The sequence below is a fragment of the Calliphora vicina genome, chromosome 4, assembly GCF_958450345.1.
Source record: "Calliphora vicina chromosome 4, idCalVici1.1, whole genome shotgun sequence".
NCBI lineage: Eukaryota > Metazoa > Arthropoda > Insecta > Diptera > Calliphoridae > Calliphora > Calliphora vicina.
The window spans coordinates 101,562,466-101,573,413 of NC_088783.1; the positions used below are offsets into that span (position 1 = coordinate 101,562,466).

Here is a 10,948-nt window from a genome sequence, read left to right on the forward strand (position 1 = left end):
TTGATAAAAATACAAAATTTATATTGAGAAAATACAAAATTAAATTATGAAATCCAATCTAATACTGAAGTGGAATTGATATAAGCAAGTAAATCCAGCAGATTTCTATATATGATTACTTTGTACATTCAAATATTAATTTGTACTTGTTGATTTCACAATTCAAACGCATAACCCATTTCAGACCCAAAATTTGGTTCAAACTTGCTTAATATTTTCTGGTCAATACGATAAGAAATTTAGAGATTGCAAATAGACATTGCCACATTTTATATAGTTTGATTAGCTCTAAAATATGTAATACAAATTAAAGTTAAAGTAAAAATATATAAGTTTTTGATCATTGTTTAAAAGCGGATCTGGTATATTGGTATATTGACTAATCACAAGCATTCATCAAATATAACTAAATGGTATTTTTAGATCAGAACTTTATTATTTAATGTGTAATAGGTCAAATAACTACACTGTGCCACAGAATAGCGACCTTATAATTCTGAAATGGCATGTTGAGTAGATCATTTTTGTAGAATAAACTTATAGTCCAGCTGTTCTAAATTTTTTTTACAGTGGGTCAAAGTTTTAATTTTTTGATCGAAGGGAGCATTATACTAACTGAAAAAAATGTTGTAAGTTAATGTCTAAGAGCATTCTTAATGTCAGAATTATATTGTAGAATTTTATGGGAGACATTTTCGTGTAAGATCTTAACCCTCTAGCTCCTTTCTTTAGGGGTCAATTTGACCCTTTCTTCGAGAAAATCAAAAAAAGTCCTTTCAAAAAGGACATTTAAGGATTAAAATATTCTACGAAAATTTTTGCCGGAAAATTTTAGTGGAGGTCACCAAAGATACCAAAGTTGTAAATAAAGCTCATTACGCTTAATTAGCAAAATTACACACCACCTTGTGTCTCAAAAATTCACCAAAAATCTATTTATGATCCGAATGAGGTGATATTTAAAGTATAAATAGTCCTAGAGAAGATCGACAAAAAACATGTATAAACATGTATGTTATCACTATTAGGTCAAGAGTTATATAGGTTTATTTATTTTTTTAATTTTTTTAGGTGACGTGTAATTTTGCTAATTAAGCGTAAAGGGCTCTATTTACAACTTTTATGTCTTTGGTGACCCCCAATGAAATTTGACCGCAAAAAATTTCGTAGAAGAATTTAATCCTTAAATGTCCTTTTTGGAAAGAACTTTTTTTGATTTTCTCGAAAAAAAAAGGGTGAAATTGACCCCTAAAGAGAGGAGCTAGAGGGTTAAGATCGTCCACGAAAATGTCCCACATAAAATTCTACAATATAACTCTGACATTAAGAATTCTCTCAGATAATAACTTACAACATTTTTTTCAGTTAGTATAATGCTCCCTTCGATCAAAAAATGATAACTCTGACCCACTGTAAAAAAATTCGGACAAGTTTATTCTACAAAAATTATCTTCTCAACATGCCCTTTCAGAATTATAGGGTCGCTATTCTGTTCCAATCAAAAAGTCTTAATTTGTTGGACAGTGCTATTAGATACGTAGAATATTCATTAATATTCTACGTTTTTAATTATTTATTCTATTAACTTTCTATATTACTTCAAAAGGTATGGTTACACATGGCAAATATTTACTCAAAGCATGCTTCGATAGACTAGTCGATAGTGTGCTGGATTATCTGAGGGTTGCCGGTTCGATTCCCGCCAACAAAAAACAACACACCATTAGCACAAATTTCTTTGACATTGTTTACTCTTACAAGTAATTTGTAAGATCGAACATAATTAAATAAAATAAACTAAATATTTGTTTAAAATTGTCCCAAGTAAAAGGAGTTTATGAAATAAATAAAATAATTAAAGAATATTCTTTTTCGTCAAATATTTAGCTTGTGTGACCCAACCTTAACTAAATGATGCTAAGAAATATTATTTTGGCATTATTTTTGTGCAAAACTTCCTTGCATATAAATCAATGCATCGTTTAATATTTTCAAGTTTTCTATATTTAAACTTTATTTAAAATTATACACATATCAAAAAAAAAAAAAAACTAAAAATAAGTTTTAAGATTTCAACTGGCATCACGTTGTAATGTTGAGTTGAAAATGAGCCACATACCGAATCAAACATTATTTTCTTTTATTTCGTTTTTTGTATAAACTTTTTAATTTGTTTTACCAACATTTCTATAGAAACTCGTACAAGATAATTTACTAAGATTTATTTTACTTTCGTAATACTTTTGCAGGAACAAGTGCCTGTGCTTGTGCGTTAAGTTCAAGTTTTGATTCACTAACCGGCGGTGCCATATCAGCAGCCATAGGCGATACCATTGGTACCATATTTGGTAAGATAAACAACATTTGAATTTTAAATACACAGACTGCTACTTAAATACAAACATACATACATACATACATACATACATATGTAAATACTTTCAAACATAATATTTAACTTTATTTGATGGTGATACTTGCAGGTAAACCACCTGATTTTATAGCCTTCGGCATAACACTCATAATGACAAGTGTACTGGCAATGGGCGCCAGCAAATCGGTGATATTTAATCATACTTTAAATGCCATAAATCTTGCAACCTGGGTGTTTGTTATGACTGCTGGCTTATTTTATGTGGATACAAATACATGGACTGAACATCAAGGATTTTTGCCATATGGTTGGAGTGGGGTATGTGTACTAGCTTGTAAATACTTATTTATTTCTGCTCACTATGTCATGATTATCAAGAACATATTGAGGATTAATTTATTTATTCGTTTTGTGAATTGTTTTCCATGTTACTTCCTTTGTTGCAGGTGTTTTCCGGTGCTGCCACGTGTTTTTATGCATTTATTGGCTTCGATATTATAGCCACAACGGGTGAAGAAGCCCACAATCCTCAGAAAAGTATTCCAAAAGCAATAGTCGGTTCACTGTTTGTTGTTCTGTTTGCCTATGTTACAGTAAGTTTAGTTTTAACTTTGGTGGTTCCCTATGATCACATCAATGCTGGCGCTGCTTTGGTGCAAATGTGGTCGTATGTCAATGCGCCCAAGTGCCGGGCCATTGTGGCGATTGGCGCAACGGCTGGTCTATCGGTGGCCATGTTTGGTTCCATGTTTCCAATGCCTAGAGTTATTTATGCCATGGCTCAGGATGGTTTGATATTCAAGTGAGTATAAATATTTAGTACATATTATTTTCTACAAAACGTCATATGTATGTACATATTTTTATTCTTTGGTACTCATTTAAAAAAAGTGCACTGATAGAAAAACAGTCATAATGCTGATATATTTTGACATCAGTTCAATGTCAAGTGTCTTCGTTTTTGACCCCATGATACTTTTCATCATTGTGAGATCAGTAGTTACATCAATTGATAAAATTGTCATCAGGGTGAAAATGTCATCAATGTGATGACATATCGTCATCATAGAAATGACTAATCGGAGTCAGTTTAATAAAAAAAATGTCATCAGTGCGATTACACAGTAATATCGGTGGAATGACTATTCGGGCTCAATTTGATGACAAGCTATCATCAATACAATGATACATTGGCATTAAAGAAATGACTAATCGGCATCAATTTAATGACAAAAAGTCATCAATTCAATGACACACTAACATCAGAGGAATGATTAATTGATATCTATTTATTGACAAAATGTCGTTAATGCAATGACACAATAACATACTTTTAATGACAAAATGTCATCAATGCAATAACGAATCTTGATAACTTTAAGACATTATTCAATTATTATATTTTATAAATAATGGTTAAAACAATAAAATTTGACTAAAACACACTTTACAAACATTTTAACATTATTTAGTTTTATTTTTATTCATACATTATCTTGATTGATGTCACTGAAATCATTGCATAGATGACACACAAAATATGACAAAATTTTATGATGGCGTTCGTTATTGTATTGATGTCTCTTTTCCAAGGCGAATTCATACAAGGTGGTGTCAGTTCTACAAAAACAACGATTGGTCTTAACAAATGTCAAAAAACCAAAATGAAAAATTAAACAAATAAGTATTTAAACTTAATATAGTGTAGATAATTGAATAGTGATGGCTTTACTTATTTGTGTAAACAATAAATATTTTGTTAATAAGCTTAGAATATATAGATATTTAAATATAAAAACCAGCTTTGACAGTTGTTAGAACCAAACAGTGAAAAAAAAATTATCAGCTGTTTGACTGAGACTCCACCTTGTATAAATTCGCCTTGTCTCTTTTCGTTTCATTGATGCCATTTGTCATAATATTGATGTCAAAATTCTGATAGGGCATCATCAATATGAAGATGCATTTTTCTATGAGTGTGTTAATATCGAACAATTTTTCAATTGTCTTTTAAAAATAACAGTTTTCTATTGCCATATTACTGAAAACAGCTGATTTATATCTGCATAATTAAAATGTACATATTTTATCGGTTGGTTTTTTAAAAAAGATAAATATTTCAGTCCTTATGTTAATTTTTATCAATTTACCGCCCTTTTGAGTTAAAATCCATCTTTCCGAATTTAATTTTCTTTTCTTTTGGATATTTAATTTTCTTTTGGATATATTTTTATAGCTGCAAATAGTCTAACCCCCAGTAACACGAAGTCTGGTTATGTGTTAACTAATAGTTATACTGACAGTTTTCATACAAAAATAATTTTAACCGCCTATATAACTATTAAGGCCTAACCAGACTTCGTGTTAATGGGGGTAAAGGTATTTTATTCAAAACTTATTCATGTAGCACGTTTAGCATATGATTTACATCGAGTAGCCGAAGAAATTAGATCTCAATTTGAAGACATAGAATTATTAATTTCGAATAGAGAAAAGTGTTTTTAAAGGCACCATCTCGTGTTGTTAAATTTAAAGAAAAGTATCCAGTACAATTACGTACACATTTCGATTATTTTCAATTCATTTGCAAAAGTATTTAGAAAAATATGAATTTTTTCCGAATTTTATACAGTTTTTGGGTCATTTTACAGTTTTAATACAGTTTTTGGGTCATTTTGTAATATTCATTAATATAAATAAATCTACATATTTCTGTAAAGCAATGCAGAAAATTAACGAGTTTCACCTATTTATTTCATATAAATAGTAAAATGTTGCATATATCTGAACTTTGACTCGATGCGCGTCCCGAAATCGTTTAGCACATAACTTTAAGGCCTAGTGTCACAATATTCCGCCTCGTACTCTTTCAAATCTTATATTTTTCTTGTATTAATAAATATATTTCAAATAACAAACTTGTTTTTATTGCATATTTTTGTAATTTTTAAGGCATATTTTCTCTCTATATAGTGCATATTATAAGTGCATATTTTAAATTTTTTAGTGCATGAAAATCTTTGCCTTGGTTATGATAAATATTTGACACTCAAACATTTTTAAATTAAATGATATAGTTTATTCAAATAGTTTTCCGTTAAAAAAATAAATTAAAAGTTATTTTGATTCATATGAAATGTTAGCATACATAATATTTATATTTCAAATTACCTGGACTATAATATTCTGTACAGATTTTACTTAAAATTAATAACAGTAAGGAAATTGGGCTCATTCGCCAAAATATGGCCAAAAAATTAGTCTCGAAAATCGCAAAATTTATATTGCATGTACGGAAAAACTATAGGAGGTATTGTCATACTTTTTTCATATTTTTATTCCTTATTATGTTCTCAATAAATCCCAATGAGATGATCAAAAAATTCTGAAATTTGTTTAACAAAATTTTTAAAAATTTGAAATTGGAGATTTGAAACTGCCGTTAAAAAAAATATTTTTTTTGGATATACCTGGGAATAGGTTAACGGTATTCTAAGAAGACAAAAACTCATATACAAGTAAATATGGATAAATTTTAAGTAAAAATAAGCTGTTCCTACATTTCTTGTTCTAATGGCCTGAGACACGTTAATGGCCTGGCGATTTTTTTTTGAACTTTAAAATTTTTTAACCAATTTTTGTGTTTTATATCTTATTAGAACGACAATTACGAACACTTACGACTCTTTTAAATTAAATGGCAAAAGTAATTATTTAATGGCAACATTTTTACAAAAACTGAAAAAAAATAGTTTTTTAACCTTGTAAATGCACCTCATGATAAAAATACAAAATTTCATATTTAACTATAGTTTTATATATGTATATAAAAAATAGAGCGTACGCGTTCCAAAATTCCTAATATATATTTAAACTATTATAAGTAATAATAAACTTAATTAAAAACAATTTTTTAGACAACTTTCCCAACTATGGCAACGCACTAATGTACCTGGTTTAGCCACAATAGGCAGTGGTGTTGCAGCAGCCTTAGTAGCACTATCTGTACGTCTAGAGATTCTAGTGGAGATGATGTCAATCGGTACTCTGCTCGCCTACACACTGGTCTCCACATGTGTCCTAGTGCTGCGTTATCAACCACACAGTACTTCCTTAATCGAACTACTACCAGCTCAACTGCGCACACCCATAACGGCGGGTGCCGCTAACGATCCTCACAAAACTACAGCTGAAGTGATGGAGACGAATAAATTGACGATCAAACGTGTTACACGAGGCATGTCCGATTCAGACGATTCATTTATCGATGAAAGTCCCGAAGGCTATTTGGGTCGCGATGATCAATTTCTGGTATCAGATCGTTCGGAAAACAAATTCTACGGTGCCGTACATGGGGCACCAACTGGTCCAACTGGCCAAGCAACCGCCTTCGATACGATGGGCCTAAATTTCATATCGCGAAAGATACATGATTATTCTTACCTGTGTCCGGGATTCTTTCCCTGGATAAATCCCGGCCAGGCCACCACGGAAAGTGGTAAGATTTTTTAGATTAAGCTAATTTCTTTTTTAAAACCAAAAATACTTATGTCTGTTTCAATATTTTTTTAATCAAAATTTTCAATTTTCCAAAAAAAAATAAAAAACAAACCTTGTTCAAAATTCTAAATTTTCGCACCCGCAGGCATGTATGTGACCAAACTTGTTGGCATCATGTTCGGTCTCATATTCTTCTTGGATCTATTTGCGGCCATTGGCTGGTCCGGTGGTTTCGCAGCATTCATTTATTTCATTTTATTTATCGGCATATTTGTGATATTATTAATTATCTCAAGACAACCACAAAATAGGTAAAGATAATAAATTTTTCTTATTACTTATGTACGTATGTAAATAATTATGATTTACTCTTAAGTCCATATCTAGAGTCAAGAACTAATGCTTTTTTATTATAAATATACACATTTGTATTTGCACTTTCGTTATTCTCAGATATGCGCTTGCGTTCCTTACCCCTGGACTTCCATTTATTCCAGCGATTGCCATTGCAGTCAATATCTATTTAATATTTAAGTTAAGCATATTAACCTTAGTTAGATTTACCATATGGATGTCACTGGGCTTCGTTATGTACTTTTATTATGGCATCACCCACAGTACCCTCGAACAGACAACCGATGACATGGAACTAAGAGTCGACAAAGACTATGTATGTTGCAAGTGTTGCTATTAACTAAATGTTATGGGGTGTTTTTAATATTTTTGTTCTTTTAAATTCATTTTGCAGAGCAAAAATGTCGAAGAGAAAGCTGTTTGGGATCAACCTTCCTATATGAACCAAAATCATGAACCCGTATGGGCCAGTAAAGATAATGCGAAAGAAAATGCAACAAGTAAGTATTGTAGAATGAACCAATTTACCATAACAAAATAACACAGGCCAACAAAATCGAAAACAATTTTGGAGGCTTTTTAACCCACTACACAATTTTGATGTATTGTGGTTCCAGTAGTACAAAAATGGTAAAATTTTTAAATTCTATGGACAGATTTTTTTTCTAAAATTGTGAATTTTTTTAAATGTTTCTCCACATAATTTATGATAACTCAAAAGCAATTAGTCCGATATTATTGAAGTGAACTTAAAAAAGTTCAAATCTACATAACCTTTAATCTGTTTACACATTGCGTTTTAATCGGCTCAGTAGGTTTCGGAGTTGTAATAACATATTGAAGCAAAAATTATATTTTTTACGTGAAAATAGCAAATGTTTGTGTTTTTAAAAACTCAGGAAAAATCGAAAACGGCAGAACTTTTTCAGGTTTATTACTTTGTCTCAAAGCTGCATATAATACCAACAAAATGAGATACAGAAGATATAAATCGATTGATTATTTTCGAATTTATTCACAATTAAGTGAATTCGCTCATTTTCACAAAATTTTACTTTTTTGTAAGATATATGTACATAAAATTGAGTAGATAATATTCTTTTTTCGTTTGATTGAATGTTGAAAATATTTTCCCCATGCTATGTACAAAAAATTTTAACTTTTTGAGTTATCATAAATTATGTGGAAAAACATCTAAAAAAATTCACAATTTTAGAAAAAAAAAAAAATTTTAAAAAAATCTATCCACAGAATTTAAAAATTTTACCATTTTTGTACTTAGATAACCATGATGCATCAAATCTATATAGTGGTTAGTAGTGAAGCCTTTTTTTGCTGTTGACCTGCGTAATCACAAAGATAAGTCTCAAGATATGTATATTTGAAGATTTTGATAATTCTTCGAAATATTAGTAAATTGTTACTAAATTGTTGTTATCCCGAAAACCGCTCACGACCCCACTCTAAATTGTTAATCATACAATGGCTTAAGAAAAATATTTAGAAAACGGAAGATTGCTTTTTTGAAATATCCTTTATTCTGAGAATTTTGGTTCAATATCCTATGTTTAAAAGAAAATAAATCGAGACTAGGGTACATAAATAAGCATTACTATAAGAGGTTAGGTAATCAGGCAGCCGTCCAAAACCTTCGTCTCGTACAGCTCACTTGGGTCTAATGATAGTTCCCTTTTTGGTATCTGAAGAGAAAATGAAAACAGAAAGAAAAGAGAAATGTAAGAAAAGGGAAGGGAAGTCTATAGATTGAGTCAGAGTAAAATTTGCAAGAGAAAAGTATAGGTAGAAATTGGAGGAGTAGGATGAGAAGAGGTTAATAATTCAATTAACGCAGCCCATCATGGGACAGAACATTGGATAAGCGAATAAAAAGTTACATGCAATTGAAATTGAGCGATTTTGTGTAATTCTTATACAAAATTTAAACATTGAACCTCGATGTTCAATGTTTAAATTTTCAGATCATTATGAAATTTGATTCATAATGATCTGGGTATCAAGTTTTAACAATTCCGAAACTTATCGAAAATTATTGTTTCTTAAAATTCCTCCAATTCTTATATTTATTTTAAAACTTTATTGATGATTGTCATTTCGTATTAATATTTTTAAAATTTCTTCCAGAACCTCGATCCAATCATTCCTCCAAGCCACAAGATAACAACTCCACAAATGCACACAATACAACAAGTGCAAGAAATCCAGGAATTGGTCAAACCAGTGGAAATACGGGAACATTTAGTATGTTTATTGATGAAACACAATTTCCAACGTGGGACGATTAAAACAGATGATAAATTTAAATAGTTTGTAAGATTTTAGTTTTACACCATTTTGGATTTGAACCCCATACAAACAAACAAACCAACTAACTAACAAATCGCAAATGTGAGAGCAATGCTTAGATTTATATATTACGGAATACATATTTCGATTAAAAAAAACATCTATATACATTTTCAGTTTTCAGTGAAAACCATACAAATCCAATAATAAACCAAACTCAGAGAAAACACATGTTTAGTAACTGACGAATTTAACAAGAAGATTCATTGTCACTGTTACAAACATTCGGTAACTGTAACAAAAACACACAATTATATATGCTAAACTATTGCATATTTTGCTTATGCCTAAATTCGTTTGTCACCACAAATGTGTTTTCTCAGCAAACAACTATTTAATTTCAAACTAAAAGCTAATATGTAAATAATCGTAATTAGTCTTTATTTATACATTATATTTATTATATTTATATATAGAATATATACATACACACACACACACAAAAATACATTTAATATTATTTAAATATTATCTATATATACATACATACAAACATACATACATACATTATACATATTATATTATTATATAAATAGTTATGTACTACATTTAATATTTATTAAACCAAAAAAAGTGCGTACATACATATTTACTTATAGAGAATTACATACAAGAAATTCGCAAAAACAAAAACGCAAAATTAGTAATTTTTCAATTGACTCAAAATTATACAAATTTAAACCAAAACAAAAAAAGAAATTTAATAGTTATATATTATATAAAATTTTTAATATACATTAAAATTATGACTTAAAGTTATGTCTATATTTAGTCCCCCCGGAGCAAAGTGTTATTGAATTCTTTTGGTGGAAAAACATTATTTTGGCATTCAAAATTTTAAATCAACTTCTGCAGAAAACATTTGTTTGAAAATTTCTAGTATTCCTTTACATAAGGGTAACTACTACGTCACACAACATAAAATGAAACTATTTTTCGGTATAAAAATAATATTCAAATAGTACTTTTTCCAACCTCAGAGTACTAAAATTTAAAAAAATTTTTTTTTAAAACTAAAAGTCAGAATGCATTTCGAACTTCGAGGGAAATGTTAACAAATCTGTAACTAAAGTCACAGTTAAATTTAAAAAAAATGCATGCCTTGAGGCACTCTATCGGGTTAGAGGGTTAAAGTAGAGTAGCACCCTAGGCACGATCTTAATATTGACGATTTTCAAAGTCAAGTCGAAAGATAGATAATCAAAAAATTATGGCTTTAAACAAGCATTAATACCAAGATATTATAATTAATATTACCATTGTTTTCTCAGAAGAACAATTATTTAATATATTTAACTATATAACTCCTGGTTTAACTTAAAAAGTCTTAATTGCTGGGAGTACTGTTGAGTATTT

The 10,948-nt window shown here is 29.7% G+C and overlaps 1 protein-coding gene across 1 annotated transcript in view; it reads left to right on the forward strand.

Moving 5' to 3' along the window:
* Positions 1 to 9,599, forward strand: part of LOC135957706 (high affinity cationic amino acid transporter 1) — a 73,584-nt gene extending 63,985 nt beyond the window's left edge. The window contains exons 5-12 of the mRNA XM_065508500.1: positions 2,250 to 2,348; positions 2,484 to 2,692; positions 2,821 to 3,176; positions 6,292 to 6,872; positions 7,020 to 7,185; positions 7,328 to 7,544; positions 7,623 to 7,728; positions 9,371 to 9,599. Coding sequence (XP_065364572.1) covers positions 2,250 to 2,348; positions 2,484 to 2,692; positions 2,821 to 3,176; positions 6,292 to 6,872; positions 7,020 to 7,185; positions 7,328 to 7,544; positions 7,623 to 7,728; positions 9,371 to 9,531 — 1,895 coding nt within the window. The 3' untranslated portion in view covers positions 9,532 to 9,599. The remainder of the gene's footprint in view (positions 1 to 2,249; positions 2,349 to 2,483; positions 2,693 to 2,820; positions 3,177 to 6,291; positions 6,873 to 7,019; positions 7,186 to 7,327; positions 7,545 to 7,622; positions 7,729 to 9,370) is intronic.
* Positions 9,600 to 10,948: the final 1,349 nt, after the last annotated feature.